Genomic DNA, 17,061 nt, shown 5'->3' with positions numbered 1-17,061 from the left:
AAATAAAAAGTGAGTGCAAATTTTCAAAAAGGAAAGTAAAAAACCTGAAGACTGGGCCGGTTGTTTTGGGAAGGCATGAAAACAAACGGCTTCGAGAGTGGTCGGCTGGCATTTAACATATCAAATTTATTTTTATTTTGGGGTGTACTTTGTGAATTTAGTCCTCCAAAAGAGTTAAAATTTAAATTAGGCTGAATGGTCTAAATGACACATGTACTTGTGACACTTTATATGCCGGTTCCAAACTTAAAAGTTTGTCAATTGAACACTTACACTCATTCAAACCGTAAATAATAAACGCTTATGACAGGACGTTGTCAGGCTGTGTAATACAAACGTCTACACGTTGGACGCCACGTCAATAAAATTAAACCACGTAGGCTCCAAGTCACTTATTATGGCCACATAGAAAAATAAAACGTGAAAGGATTATTTAACCCCCCCCCCCCCCCCAAAAAAAAACCAAATTTTTCCCTCATTTTCCAATTACCCGCATAGTTAGGGCTTAGAAAGTATCGAACAACAGTGAGTCTCTCCTCTCTTCTCCGCCATCGTTGCCGGGATTTTCATCATTGCAGTTGATATCGAAGTTTGTGGGGTAAGTTTCTTTATCTGTTCTTCATATTTTGTCTTTATTGATCTTTATTTCTCTCAATATATGGGGCTTTTGCTCCGTTTAGGGTTTTTAGAGGAAGACTGAGTTATGTCATAATTGTTGTTTAGTTTTCCTCAATATATGGGGCTTTTGCTGTGTTTCGTTACATGTTGGAGTGAAATCCCTTTTTAATGTAGTGTCATGCATGTAATGGCATATTTGGTTATTCCGTTTAGTTTTTGGGTTTTTTTGCAAAGTAGAATTTCATCTTAGGTTTATGCATTTTTTTTGTGAAGTTTGTTGGGTCTCCTTCTTGTTAGTGGTTCACCAGAGTATTTTTGAATATTATAAGGTATTGTGGGGATGAAAAAGGAATCTTGGAAGCTTTTTTACTTAAAAATCAGTCTTTTTTGTTGGTTTGTTTATGGAGTTGTGTAAAGGTGCAATTTTTGATAACAAATAATAATTGATAACACTGCTTTTTTTTGTTACTTTGCAGGTATGAGAAGAAAATGGCTTCAAGCCTAGTTAACCTACAAATCCACCACAGTGGTAATTTTGTATCGGACCCTGACCTAAGGTATGCAAATGGACTACTTTGTCCTCAATTAGCTACAGTTGATGTTGATGAGCTGCATATTATGTTGTTTCACAAGTTTGCTAGGGACTTAGGATTTTTAGAAGTTGATTTGTTTGGATGCAAAGTTAACAAAAGGGGTGGTTATTACATTTTAAAAACAGATGCCGATGTGTTAAAGTTTCTTAATACATTGAAAGGTGGTGACTTTACTGATGTTTGTATTGTCCATAATAGTGAGTTAAATGTTAGGGCTGATGTGTCACCTCCTAATAAATAGGACTGAAAATGACAAAGACAAGGGTAAAGAGACAGATATAAATGGAGAGATAGAAGAATCAGATGAAGGTGAAGGTAATAACTTCTCATCCTATCACCTTCAAACATCATAATCTGATTTTGATGAGGACTTTGATGATTCTGAAGGGTCTGACTCACTGTTTGAGATAGATGAGAATATTGAAGAATGTAGTGATTTGGAAGATGATTTAGTTGAAATTATACAGTCTAAAATCAACAGAAAGAAGGATGCCCAAGTAAATATAGATGAGATACCATATGGTCAAGTTGGTATAGATTCTGGTTTTGAAGATATGCATAAGAATAAAATGGGAAAATATGAAGGGAAACTAGGAGGGGATGACCAATATTTTGATAGCTTAGATCCAGGTAGTGAGTGTAGTGATGATGAAAGAGAACTTGTTGGCACTGATGAAGTAAGGGATGCACCAGCTAGGAATCCAAGTAAAAAGGTCTACTTTGACACAAGTTGCAAAAAAATATTATTTGAACTGTATATAATATTTGAGAATGTTGTACAGTTTAGGAAGGCATTGCAGACATATTCTATTCAAAAAGGTGTGAACCTTAAGTTGAAACCGAATGAGAGGGAAAAGGTTAGGGCAAACTGCACAAAGAAAGGTTGTCCATGGCATATCCTTGGCAGCATAGAAAGTAGCACCAGGAATTTTAGGGTGATTACATACTACCCTGTCCACAAATGCTTCAAGAAGACAAGGAACAAGATGTGTAACTCACCATGGATTACAAATAACTTCAAAGATAGAATAATTAGTGAGCCTCAAATTAAGCTTCATCAAATTCAAGCCTTAATTAGGAAAGCATATGGTCTGTATGTGAGTAAAACTTCCTGCAGGAGAGCAAAAATGATAGTTATGAAGGAAAATATGGGTGATTATAAGAAATAATTTGCTAAGCTTCATGATTATGCAGAAATGCTAAAAGTCTACTAATCCTGAAACTACTGTAGTGATAGGGACATCTAAAAATGCAGAACCTGGCAAGGAGGTGTTTATGGGCATTTATGTCTGTCTTGAAGCATTAAAAACTGGATGGTTAGAAGGGTGCAGAAATATAATTGGCTTTGACGGTGCATTCCTAAAGGGAACATGTAAAGGTGAACCGCTTTCATGCATTTCCAAGGATGGAAATAATCAAATGTACCATGTGGCTTGGGTAGTAGTTGAAAAGGAATCAAAGGATACATGGTCTTGGTTTATCAGATATCTTAAGCATGATCTAAACTTGACAGAATCTGAAGGAGAAGGACTGATAGTCATGTCTGATATGCAGAGGGTATGGTTTCTAACACTTTGTCTTTAAAGTGTAATTATTTTCATTTATGTTTAAGTTATAACAATATAATGTTGTTGATTGTAGGGTCTTTATCTAGCCATAACTCAGTTATTGCCAAATGCTGAGATGAGGTGGTGTGCTAGACATATCTGGGCTAATTGGAAGCAAACTTGGCTTGGTGAGGAAAGAAGAAAAAAATTCTGGCAGTATGTAAGAGCTACATTTGAAGTTTACTTTAGCAAAAAGTTGGATGAAATGGACCAGCTGGGGGGAGATATTGTTCAAGACTTACTGAAATACAACAAGGAGACATGTTGTAGGGCATAATTCAAAGAACATAGTAAGTGTGATGTAGTGGAGAACAACATGTGTGAGATATTTAATAGTTGGATATTGGTAGCTAGGCACAAATCTATCATTACTATATTAGAGGAAATTAGAATCAAGTGTATGGAGAAGATGAATAGCATGAGAGAGTTTTCTGGAAAATGGATAGGTCATATATCACCCATGGCTATGAAAATACTTGGAGAGAATGCTCAAAGGGCAGCCAAATGTAAAGTCAAATTTAATGGTGAAACAGGGTATGAGATCCAGGATGGACCATATAAACATGTTATTGACTTTAGGAGGTGTTCCTGTACTTGTAGATCATGGCAACTCAAAGTAATTCCATGTGCACATGCAATTACAACAATGCATTATAAGAACTATGAGGTTGGGCCATATGTTGACCATTGGTATAGGAAGGACACCTACCTTAAGGCATACATCAGATTCATTCAACCTTTAACTTGTATGAATTTGTGGCCAAAAAGCACACTGCCAGCTATTGAGCCACCTGTTATAACTGCAATGCCAGGAAGGCCAAAGAAAAAAAAGGAGAAAAGTTGTTGATGAACCAAAGAAGAAGTTTGGGAAGGGTTCAAGGATAGGGAGACAAATGAGATGTTCTTTGTGCAATACTCTTGGACATAACAAGAAAGGATGTCCATCAACAGTAAATATTAATATTCTTTGTGGTCATTATCAGATGAATTCAATTACTAGTATTTGTTTTGTTATGTGTATGCAGAGAAACCAAGGGGGAAGGGCTGGAACTAGTTCAGTTGGAGGTGAAACTGCTAAAAATGCTTCATCAACAACATCAGGTGGAAGGGCTGGAACTAGTGGAAGTGCATCAACAAAAGTAGCTGGAAGTGCATCAGTAGCAACAACTGGATCAACAACATCAGCTTTAAATATGGAAAGTGGCATCTTCACTCAACCAATCACTGATCCAAGCACACAACAATCAACTAATGTTGCTAGAGGTCCAAAAAGGAAGACCAATGAACCTAGAAGAGGTGATGACCTGAGGTAGCTCCATAGGACTTAGACTGATTTTAAGGGCTCGGTTATTTATACTATGCTTAATTATTACTAAGGCAGGACTCACTATATACTAAAGGGAATGCATAAGACTTAAGAAGGGTGTAGAATTATAAAAGAATTATTGAAGGTTAAGAGAGTTTTGAAACGGTCTAGATTTTAAGGCTTGTAATTATTAGTTATGAAAGTAAGTATTTTGAAAGATAGATGCTAGAGTAATTTTAAGAGTTGTTTCTAAGAAAATAATTTTTAAATGTACCTTGGTTTTCAAGAGATTCTGAAGAAGGGAGTCTTTGAAAATTCATTTGAGACGACAGTACCTTATTGCTTTTATGAGAAAATTGATTGCATTCCATGTTAGTAAAATCCAACGATTCTTTTTTGATTTTCTTTCGAAAACGGGTTGCTATTTTTTTTTATTAAAGGCCCGAGCTTCAAAAATCTTAATGAAAAGGTGAGTATACAAAATGAGCAAACTATAATTAACAGGGACAAAGATTAATTACTAATTAATTTCCTTAAGTCCTATATTAGTTAAAGTTTTCCTATGTTTCATGTAATGTTAGAGCATGAAAGTAAAATGCACAATCTAATATATGAGTGTTAAATATATGAGAACAAAATATGATAAACAAGGAAGGCAGTGAGCGAAAAATAATAAAGCCAGTAAACTAAGCTATGAAAATAATGAACAATAACGAAAGAAGTAGGGAGAGAGGACTGGACTCTGATAATTGGGCCTCAATAAGCAAATGCAGGGTCTAAGAGACCAAATGCAGCATGATATGGTGTGCTATTTGCTTCAAGTGGCACTGTGATACAAAGAGTAAATATTTTCACTTAATTACACAATCAACATATATGGTTTACTAGATAATCCCTCACTCACAATCTTTTATCGTTGTGCTGTCTGAAATTACTGACAGAGTAGTATACAATCCTTCTACACTCATAAGTTCTGCCCCTACCAACATTGAACTTAGGTTCAAACCCCTTAGGCTAAAGTGGAAGGGTCGAGTTGCAGTTATACAAAGGCAACTGCAAGAACAGAGTTACAGAAGGTCAAACTCTGCTACAACCACTCAAGCTACACCAATGGCACAATCCACACCAAGCAACCAAGCCACAACAGACATTAATTGAAGTGCTCAACTGATATTTTGAAGACTTAATCATGGATATTTTTGTTGACTGCCTGTGGTAGACAATATTTTGTAAAGATACTCATTATGTATGTTTTTGTTGACTGCCTATCGTAGACAATATTTTGTAAAGCAACTTTCTTATTTTGGATGTTTTATTAACTGCCTATAACATGCCATGATATTAGTAGTTCATGTACTTGTTGCCGTAATGGAACCTTTGTCAATATATTCCATGAATTATTTTTTACATCAATACAAAATATGTAGCCTAAACCCAAGAAATAATAAAGTACACTATCAATCCTAAACACATAACATAAGAGCTAACATTAGAACAACTACAACCACAATTATAATAGCAACAACTCTGAACATCGACTTCCTTGTCTTCTCTGACAATGGCATCGATCACTCTTCTTAATAAGACCCGCAAGAAGAGTCTTGTAGTGTTCTTCCTCAATCGCATGATCAACCTATTAAAAAAAGTCACAACCTTCACCAATCTCATATCTTCGGTAGGCTAGGAACCTTCTTCCGGGATTGGTGGGTGTTCGTGACATTTTAAGATCTGCAGCAAGTCCACAACAACACAAAGGTTCCTTCTTTATTGCTAAAGGAGAAGACGCGGCAATAGCTTATTTCTTGCCGGAGAAGAAGAAAAAAATGAGATGGAAACATTTTATGGGCAATGAAGAATCCCAGCAAAAAAAAATTTATTTTGCACTGTTGAAGCTAACAAAGAAAAAAGAAGGCATAAGATTTGGATAGAAATCAGCTTTTATAATGTTCAACAATGGAGAATAAGGTAGAAAGAAGAAGATGGCTGTTAAATATGCCACATTATTACCGTTAGGGTATTTAAAACTGCCTTCACCCCCCTTACAGGCGTGTGAATCATGCATTAAAGCCAAATATGACACATAGGATCAGCCACATAGGATAAATATTTATTATTCACAGTTTGAATGCGTGTAAGTGTTCAATTGGCAAACTTCTATGTTTAGGAACCGACATGACAAAGTGGCTCAAGTATAAGTGTCATTTAGGCCATTCTGCCTTTAAATTATACAAAATTCTTGGGGAAAATCCTTCCCATCAAACAAATATATATTCTTAGGACTCAAACCCGAAATATTTAATTAAGCATGGAGGACAGGGCCGAATTTAGAAGGCGGAAGGGATTCACTCGAACCTCCTTCATCAGAAAATTATACTGTACATATAAGATAAAATTCGATTTATATCTGTATGTAATATATTTTGAATCCCTTTCACATATCACAAAAGCATAGATTAATGATAAGGGTGTTCAAAATATTTATTAGGTTACTAGTTCAGTTCCCATTGAACATAGTCTCTTTAAAAAAGAAATTCTGAATGCCTTAGCAGAAATCCGATCATATCTATCTCACCGTAATATAGTTACTAGTTGTGCTCACATGACTATCATTCTCTAACATTACTATTTTAAAGTGATTTAATAGTAAAATATTTTTTATATCATTATACGTGTAACTGGAATACAAAATTTTATAAAGTTAATAATGAAAGACTAGCGCCAAGAAATGTAAAATATGGCCCACGTGTGGCTTATGAAATATTTTGGTTTAATAAATATATTTTGCTAAATTAGTATTTGGATAAAATTAGGGGAAGTTAATTATGGTTATAACTCCCCCCTAACTCACTTTGATGAAAAGTGGGAATTAACCGATGGTCACCTTCTCTACCTATAAAAAGAAGAATAGCGTAACTGTCACAACCAAATTTTCACTATAGGTCGTGATAGCATCCAACGTCGCCACTAGATAAGCCAACAGTGAACTATCCATTTAATTATTTATTTTAATATTTTTAAAGTCATTGGTTCTATTTAATAACAAAGCAAATAATAGATGATCATAGTAATGTAAAACATAAACTAAACATGAGAGTAAAGTAGCGAATTTTATAATAAAAAACCATGAATATCCACCAGGACTCCCCAAAACTTGGTGTCACAAGTGCACGAGTATCAAGTAGAATATACAAAACTCCCTAAAACTACTCTCTGAAATAGAATAGACAGAAATGATAAGCATAACATGAGAAGGCTCCGGGTGCTGCAGAACGGAGCATGAGAAGGAGCTCACCACTAGGCCTCCGGGTATTGCGGATGCGCGCCTGGATGAACTCTAGATGTACCTGCCTCAGAACCTGTACAATATGTGCAGAAGTGTAGCGTAAGTACGTAAATAACGTGTACCCAACTAAGTATCTAGTCTAACCTCGAAAAAGTACTGACGAGGGGTCGACATCGACACTTACTAGTGGTCAATATACATAATGTGCAAGAATTATAAATATGCATGAAATACAACAGCAATAATGGAATACGAGGCAATAATTTAAATGATTCTTTAAAAAAAAATTAAAGTCCCCAATATCACATGCTAATCTCAAGGGCCAACATGTATTTACAAATTCTCAAGTCAAGAAGGATATATCGAGTATAATCAGACTCCTAGAGAAAACACACACGAGTTATACCGAGGTCGTACGACCCAATTCATAACAATCGTGTTAGCGAGGTTGTATGCCCCAATCCATGGATGCATAACATTATATCTATAAGTATTGTCGAGGCGTTCGGCCCAATCCATAGGAATAGAGAAACTCATTGGACTATCAATTTCGTATTTGCAACCTAAGGCAAGCCCATAAAGGAATTATAATTTTTTCCATCAATAATTAATCATTCTGCCAAATCTCTAAGTAGTGAAGTTCGGTCAAAATTAATCTTCGATCAAATTTTACTTATTGATACAAGTAATTAAACTAACAAGATGAATTCAAATGGTGCAAGTATTGTGCGGTAAATCCCTATGTCTACCCGGACATAACAAGAATTTTAGCTACGTACGGGCTCTCGTCACTTCGTGCGTATGTAGCACCCACAATTAGTAGCAAATAACAATTTAAACACCTATGGGGTTAATTTCCTACTACAAGGTTAGTCAAGAGACTTACCTCGTTTCCAAGTCTACCCTCCGATCCACAAATCACACTACAAGCCTTAAGTCGGTGCCGAACAATACAAAACTAGCCAAGGGTTGTGCAAACTAATCAATAATTGCTCAAAAGTTTATAACTTAACTATTAGAGTAATTACCTAACCCAATTTGGAAGGTTCCTAAAATTCACCCCGGGGCCCCCGTGTGCCAGAATTCCAGATTTCTTTTTAAATAATTATTACCCATAACCTCACGAACACAAATATATAATTTTTACCCAATTCCATAATCATTTTCATGGTCTAATCTCATTTTTATCAAAAACTTAGATTTTTCAACAAACTCCTAAATTTTTCACATTTTACATGTTAAAATCTACCCATAATCTATGTGTTTAGCTTACATTGTATAGAAATCACTTACCTTCAATAGCTAGGTAAAAACCCCTCTCCAAGAAGCTCCAAAATCGGCTAAGGGAAATGAAAATGAGAGAAACTAGCCTAAGTCCTGTTTTAATAAAGACATTGCCCAGATTTTCCTTCTTCGCGATCGCTAAGGCAAAGTAGCCAAGGCGCTGAAAGATTGCACATCGTGAATGCGATCCAAGGCTCGCGAACGAGAAGGCTTGCCTGGCCTGACCTTCGCGAACACGAGGGCCTCTTCGCGAACGCGAAGATCAACAACCTAGTTTTTCCCCAACTCGCCCTTCCCTTCGCAAACACGGACCATCCCACATGAACGCGAAGACTAGTGGCCCAGAGCTTCGTGATCGCGAAATCCTTTATGCGAACGCGAAGAACAAATTTCCCCAGCCCAATTTCCTTCATCGTGAAGGCGAGGCCTTCTCCGCGTTCACGAAGAAGGAAACGAGAACAACAAATAGCAGAATTTTGAACTCAATTCCGGGTGGTCCGAAACTCACCCGAGCCACTCGGGACCCCGTCCAATTGCACCAACAAGTCCATAAACATAATACATACATGTTCGAACCCTCAAAACACATAAAATAACAACGAAACTAAGAATCACACCCCAAAATCAAATTGAATCAACATATGAACTTCAAGCTTTTCAACTTACTCCGAACGCGTCGAATCATACTTAGACAACTTAGTTTGACACCAAATTTTGTGTACAAGTCATAAATCACCATATGGACCTATTCCCAGGCTCGGAATCTCAAACGTACTTTGATAATACCAACGTCTACTCCAAACCAAATTTAAGGAACTAGAAAACCCTCAATGAACCAACTTTAAATATTAAGCGCTGAAATGCTCCCGGATCACCCGAAAATCGATCCGAACACACACCCAAGTACAAAATCATCATACGAACCTATTGGAACCATTAAATTCTGATTCTGAGGTCATTTACTCAAAATGTTTACCCAAGTCAGACTTGGCCATCTTAGGCCACTATTAAGGAACTAAGTATTCTGATTTTAACCCGAACACTTCCAAACCCAAATCAACCATCCCCGCAAGTTATAAAATAGTAAAAGCACATGCGAGGAGTCTTAATTAGGGAAATGAGGATCTAGAAGGAAAAATGACTGGTCGAGTCATTACATTCTCCACCTCTTGAACAAATGTTCGTCCTCGAACAGGTTTAGAATCATACCTGGAGTGCTGAATAAGTGCGGATATCTGCTCCGTATATGCTCCTCGGTATCACAAGTCGCTTCCTCAACTGGTTGACCCCTCCACTTGACCTTTACCGTATAATCTTCTTGGACCTCTACTGGCGAACCTGCTTGTCAATAATAGCAACTGGCTCTTTCTCATAACCCACACTCTCATCTAACTGAATCGTGCTGTAATCTAACATATGCGACCTGTCAACACGGTACTTCCGAAGCATAGATACATAGATGAACTCCCAATAGACTGGGAGGCAAAGCAAGCTCATAAGCAATCTCCCCAACTCGCCTCAACACCTCAAATGGGCCAATAAACCTCGGACTCAGCTTGCCCTTCTTCCCGAACCTCATGATACCTTTCATCGGCGAGACCTTCAAGAGAACCTTCTCGCCTGCCATAAATGATAAATCACGCATCTTCTGATCCACGTAACTCTTCTGTCTGGACTGTGTTGCGCGAAGCCGCTCCTGAATCAACTTTACCTTCTCCAAGGCATCCTTCACTAAATCAGTGCCATATAACCTAGCCTCGCCGAGCTCAAACCATCTGATGAGCGAATGACATCGCCAACCATATAAATCCTCAAATGGAGCAATCTCGATGCTGGACTAATAACTGTTGTTATAAGCAAACTCAGCCAATGTCAAGAATCGACCCCACTGCCCTCCAAAGTCAATCACACATACTCTGAGCATATCCTCTAGGATCTGAACTTTGTGCTCCAACTACCCGTCGGTCTGTGAATGAAAGTCTGTGTTGAGCTCTACTATGGTACCCAACTCATTGTATACTGCTCTCCAGAAATGCGAAGTGAACTGAGGGCCTCTATCTGATATGATGGAAATAGGCACACCATGTAATCGGACAATCTCCTGAATGTAAATTTGGGCCAATCTCTCTGAAGAGTACGTATTCACAGCAGGAATAAAGTGTGCCGACTTGGTCAGCCTGTCGATAATGACCCAAACGACATCAAACTTCCTCAACACCCGCGATAACCCAACTATAAAGTCCATAGTGATCTGCTCCCATTTCGAGTCCGGTATAACCATCTGCCGGAGTAGGCCACCAAGCCTTTGTTGCTCAAACTTAATCTGCTGGCAATTTAGACATCTCGCTACATACTTAACTATGTCCTTCTTCATCCGCCGCCACCAATAATGCTGCCTCAAGTCGCGATACATCTTTGTAGCACCTGGATGAATAGAATATCGAGAATTATGGGCCTCCTCTAGAATCTTCTCCCTCAAGCCATCAACATTAGGAACATGTAGGCAACCCTGGAGTCGCAGAACACCATCCTCACCGATAGTAACCTCCTTGGCACCATCCCGTAGTACGGTCTCTCTAAGAACCAGCAAGTGCGAATCATCGTATTGACGAGCCTTGATCCGCTCAAATAATGAAGAATAAGACACAACACATGCAAGAACTCGACTGGGCTCTGCAATATCCAACCTCACAAGTCTGTTAGCCAAGGACTAAATGTCCAAAGCCAATGGCCTCTCCTGTGCTGAAATGAATGGCCTCTCAGCCTTTCTGCTCAAGGCATCCACAACCACATCCGCCTTGCCCAGATGGTAAAAGATGGTAATATCATAGTCCTTCAGTAACTCAAGCCACATGCGTTGCCTCAAATTTAGATCCATCTGCTTAAACAAATGCTGCAAGCTATGATGATCGATGTAAATCTCACAGGACACCCCATAAAGATAATGCCTCCAAATCTTGAGAACATGAACTATCGCGGCCAACTCCAAATCATATATGGGGTAATTCTTCTCGTGGGGCTTCAGCTGACGTGAAACATATGAAATAACTCACCCATCCTGCATTAATACAAAACCCAAACTAACGCATGAAGCATATCAATACATAATATAAATCTCTGAACAGGAAGGAAACACTAACACCAGTGATGTAGTCAAGGCGGTCTTGAGATTCTGAAAGCATGCCTCGCAATCAATGGACCATCGGAATGGAGCACCCTTCTGGGTCAACCTAGTCAAAGGTGCTGTAATAGATGAGAAGCCCTTCACAAGCTGACGATAATAACCTGCTAACCCCAAGAAACTCTTGATCTCGGTCGCTGTGGTAGGACGAGGGCAACTCTGGACTGCCTCGATCTTCATGGGATCTACCTTACTACCCTCACCTGATACAACATGCCTAAAAAATGCCACATAATCTAACCAGAACTCGCACTTGGAAAACTTAGCATCTAACTTATGTTCCCGCAAGGTCCTAAGCACAACTCTTAAATGCTGCTCGTGCTCTTCCATACTACGCGAGTAGATCAATATGTCATCAATGACAAATGAGTCAAGATATGGCATGGACAACCTGTTCATCAAATCCATAAACGTCGTCGGGGTGTTGTTCAGGCCGAAAGACATCACTAGAAACTCATAGTGGCTATATCTAGTCTGGAAAGCCGTCTTCAGAACATCGGAAGCACGAATCTTCAGTTGATGATACCTAGATCTCAAGTCATTCTTAGAGAACACCCTGGCACCCTGCAACTGGTCAAACAAATCATCAATACACGGCAACAGGTACTTATTCTTAATGGTAACTTTATTCAGCTGGCGGTAATCAATGTACATCCTAATACTCCCATCCTTCTTTTTCACAAATAATACCGGTGCACCTTAAGGAGACACACTCAGCCTGACGAACCCCTTCGCTAGCAACTCTTCAAGTTGTTCCTTCAACTCTTTTGAAGCCATGCGGTATAGTGAAATAGAGATAGGTTGGGTACCTAGCACCAAATCAATAGTGAAATCGATATCACGATCTGGTGGCATGCCTCGTAAATCAGAAGGAAACATATCGGAGAACTCCCGCACCACAGGCAATGAATCAATCATGGGAGTCTCTGTAGTAGTATCTCGAACATAAGCCAAATAAGACAAATAACCCTTCTCAACCATGTGTCGTGCCTTCAAGAAAGAGATAACTCGACTAGATGCACCGATAGATGAACCCCTCAACTCCAATCTAGGCAACTCTGGCATCGCCAAGGTGACAGTCTTGGCATGGAAATCAAGAACGACATGATACGGAGAGAACCAGTCCATGCCCATGATGACCTCAAAGTCAGTCATGTTGAGTAATAGAAGATCCGCTATGGTATCATAACCACAGAAAGTCACAATACAGGAGCGGTATTCACAACAACAAAATCGCCCACTAGCATGGAAACATATATATGAGAACCTAAGGACTCACGAGAGACATCTAGATAAGGAGCAAATAGGGAAGAAACATATGAATATATATATATCTTGGATCAAATAGTACTGAAGCATCACTACCGTAGACAGAAATAATACATGTGATCACGGCATCTGAGGCTAGTGCATCTAGTCTGGCTAGAAAAGCATATAAGCTAGCTGGAGCACCACCTAGCTGGCCTCCACCTTAGGGGGACCTTTACCAACCTTCCCTCTGCCTCTGGTAGGCCGGACGGTCGGTGCGGCAGCTAGTGTTGTGATCATGGGCTTATGGTCTTGGTGCCCCTGCTGTACTGCCTTACCCCGAAGCCTGGGGAAAAATCTCTTCATATGACCAAGCTCCCCACACTCATATCAACCTCTCGGTGCGGAAGATGACTGGACCTGAGTCTGACCTCGGGAACCTGAATACCCATTAGAAAAAAAACCTGAATGGCCGGTGGACGGTAGGAGCTCTCTAGAATGGCACTGAAATAGGGCAGCACTGGTGTATCCCGAGAAGGCGGTAGTGCTGAATAAGTGGATCTGCTGGACTGGCTCATCACGAACTGACCTCCGCCTCCAGATGGGGCACCGCTGAACCCCCCCCAGAATGCCGAGGCCTCCTCTCCCTCGACGTATACAATCGGCCGTGGTTGTGGATACCCTAATCTGCCGAGCTATCTCCATAACCTACTCGTTAGGAGTCCTCATCTCAACATCTCGAGCCATAGTAACCTGAATACCATAATGCAAGCCCGCAATAAACCTCTGCACACTCTCTGCATCGGTGGGGAGTATCATAAGTGCATGGCAAGACAACTTAGAGAACCTCACCTCATAATCGGTCACAGATATCTGACCCTACTGGAGCCACTCGAACTGACCTTGTAGCCCTTCCATATGAGAGGGTGGAATATATCTCTCCAGAAAGAGACGTGTGAATTGGTCCCAAGTCAAGGGAGGTGAACCCGCTGGTCTACTAAGAAGGTAGGACTGCCACCATCTACGGGCCTTGCCCTCCAGCTGAAATGTGGTGAAGTCCACCCCGTTGGACTCCAATACTCTCATGTTGTGCAGCATGTCTCTGCAATGGTTAATAAAATCCTAGGGGTCCTCATGTCGCTCACCGCCAAAGGCACGAGGATACAGTCTGGTCCATATATCTAACAGATTATGCGGCTCGATGGTCACAGGGCTCTGGTACAACCGCTGCAACTGGCTGAGCCCCCCCAAAGGTAGTGCACCTTGGGTATAATATACAGTAACATCATGCCTTGGAGCCTGAGCGGCATGGGTTTGTGCTCCCCCTCTCGCCTGAGATGTGGTTGGGTCTGCTGGAAATAAACCAGCTTGCATCATAAAGTCCATGAATCGCATCATACGACCCATGACCTCCTGAAATCCAGGTGCGGACATAAACGGCTCAGCTGCAGGCACCTCACCCTACTCCTGGTGGTACAACAGGAGCAACTCTAAAATGCCCTAGTCCTCTAGCAGGAGCTGGTGCCCTCCCCATGCCTCGGCCTTTAGCAACAGGGGTCGCAACTCCTCCACCGTTGGGTACATCTACCGCGCGTGTTCTCACCATGTGCGAGAGAATAAGAGAAATATACTTAGCAAAACATCAGCTGCACGATATGAGATGAAGAAAAAGAAGTTTTCTAACACCATATAGCCTCTCGAATATAAGTACAAACGTCTCAGCACCGATCCGCATGACTCTTTTAGGCCCGCTCATGACTTGTGATACCTATGTGAACCTAGTACTCTGATACCAAGTTGTCACGACCAAATTCCCACTATAGGCTGTGATGGCACCCAACGTCGCCACTAGATAAGCTAATGGTGAATTATCCATTTAATTGTTCGTTTTAATATTTTTAAAGTAAATGGTTTTAGTTAATAACGAAGCAAATAATAGATGATCGTAGTAATGTAAAATATAAACTAAACATGAGAGTAAATTAGCGAATTTTATAATAAAAAACCATGAATAACCACTAGGACTCCCCAAAATCCGGTGTCACAAGTGCACAGGCATCTAGTAGAATATACAAAATTTCCTAAAACTACTGTCTGAAACAGAATAGACAGAAATGATAAGCATAACAAGAGAAGGCTCTGATCCACAGGAATAGAGAAACTCATCGGACTATGAATTTCGTGTTTGCAACCCAAGGCAATCCCATAAAGGAATTATAAAATTTTCCATCAATAATTAATCATTCAGCCAAATTTCTAAGTATTGAAGTTCGATCTAACATAATCCTCAATCAAATTTTACTTATTGATACAAGTAATTAAACTAACAAGATGAATTAAAATATTGCAAGTATTATGTGGTGAAGCCCTATGTCTACCCGGACATTACATGAATTTTAGCTACGTACGGACTCTCGTCACTTCGTACGTACGTAGCACCCACGATTAGTAGCAAATAACAATTTAAACACCTATGGGGTTAATTTTCTCGTACAAGGTTATGCAAGAGACTTACCTCATTTCCACGTCCACCTTCCGATCCACAAATCACAATAAAAGCCTCAAGTCAGTGCCGAACAATCCAAAACTAGCCTAAGGTACTACAAACAAATCAACAATTGCTCCAAAGTTCATAATTTAACTATTAGAGTAATTACCCAACTCAATTTGGAAATTTTCTAAAATTCACCGCCGGGACCACGTGCCCGGATTCCGAAAATATTTGTAAATAATTGTTATCCATAACCTCACGAACATAAATATAAAATTTCTGCCCAATTCTATAATCATTTTCATGGTCTAATCTCATTTTTATAAAAAATCTAGGTTTTTCAACAAACTCCTAAAATTTTCACATTTTACATGTTAAAATCTACCCATAATTTATGTGTTTAACTTACATTGTATAGAAATCACTTACCTTCAATAGCTAGGTGAAAACCCCTCTCCAAGAAGCTCCAAAATCGGCCAAGGGAAATAAAAATGAGATAAAATGGCCTAAGTCTTGTTTTACTAAAGACACTGCCCAGATTTTCCTTCTTCGTGATCGCGACAATAGCCTCGCGATCGCAAAGGCAAAACAACCAAGGCACTGAAAGATTGCACATCGCGAAGGCGATCCAAGTCTCGCGAACACGAAGGCTTGGCTGGCCTGACCTTCGCGAACGCGAAGGTCAATAGTATGGTCTCCCCCCAGCTCGCCCTTCCCTTTGCGAACGCGGACCATCCCACGCAAATGCAAATACCAGTGGTATAGAGCTTCGCAATCGCGAACTCCTTTACGCGAACTCGAAGCACAAGTGTCACAACCCCAAATTCCCTCCAAAGGATGTCGTGATGGCACCTAGTCTCTACGACTAGGTAAGCCTAACAAATAACAACAACTAAGCAAATGTATAATAACAAGTTACTGCAAGCGCCTGAAAAATAGATAAAACCATCTGAAAATATAATCTCACAAGTACACACCCCAAAACTGGTGGAACTGAGTCATAAGGTCTATAGAATGCAACTAGAGTACTACTACATCACTGTCCAAAATGAAATACAACAGTACTGAAAATATGGGAAGGTGACTCTGAGGCCTGCGAATGCCGAGCAGGCATACCTTGATGTCTCCGGTAAAAGCAGCTAGTAGGAAATCTCTATCTACCGGCATGAGCGGATGTACCTGGATCTGAACAAAAAGATATTCAGAAGCATAGTATGAGTACACCACAATGGTACCCAATAAGTATCAAGCCTAACCTCAGTAGAGTGGTGACGAGGCCAGGTCAAGACACCTACTAGGATATGAAATAGGCAATATAATAATGTAATACAGATAAGTAACGAAAAATGAAGAACAATTGATACAGAACAAGATAATAGCAAGAACTAGTACCGGAAGTTAACAATAGAAGTAGTATAAAAGAAACATCTAAAGTGATACAAAGATCGTG

The 17,061-nt window shown here is 39.7% G+C and overlaps 1 protein-coding gene across 1 annotated transcript; it reads left to right on the top strand.

Annotated features, from left to right (window-relative positions):
• Window positions 1-3,134: 3,134 nt before the first annotated feature.
• Window positions 3,135-3,665, top strand: LOC142169726 (uncharacterized). Its single transcript, XM_075231629.1, has one exon. The coding sequence runs from the start codon at window positions 3,135-3,137 to the stop codon at window positions 3,663-3,665; it is 531 nt and encodes a 176-aa protein (XP_075087730.1).
• The last annotated feature ends 13,396 nt before the right edge of the window (window positions 3,666-17,061 follow it).

Source organism: Nicotiana tabacum, chromosome 15 (genome assembly GCF_000715075.1).
Source record: "Nicotiana tabacum cultivar K326 chromosome 15, ASM71507v2, whole genome shotgun sequence".
Taxonomy (NCBI): Eukaryota; Viridiplantae; Streptophyta; class Magnoliopsida; order Solanales; family Solanaceae; genus Nicotiana; species Nicotiana tabacum.
The sequence above is the reverse complement of the archived record's forward strand: the minus strand, read 5'-3'. Positions and strand labels throughout refer to the sequence as shown.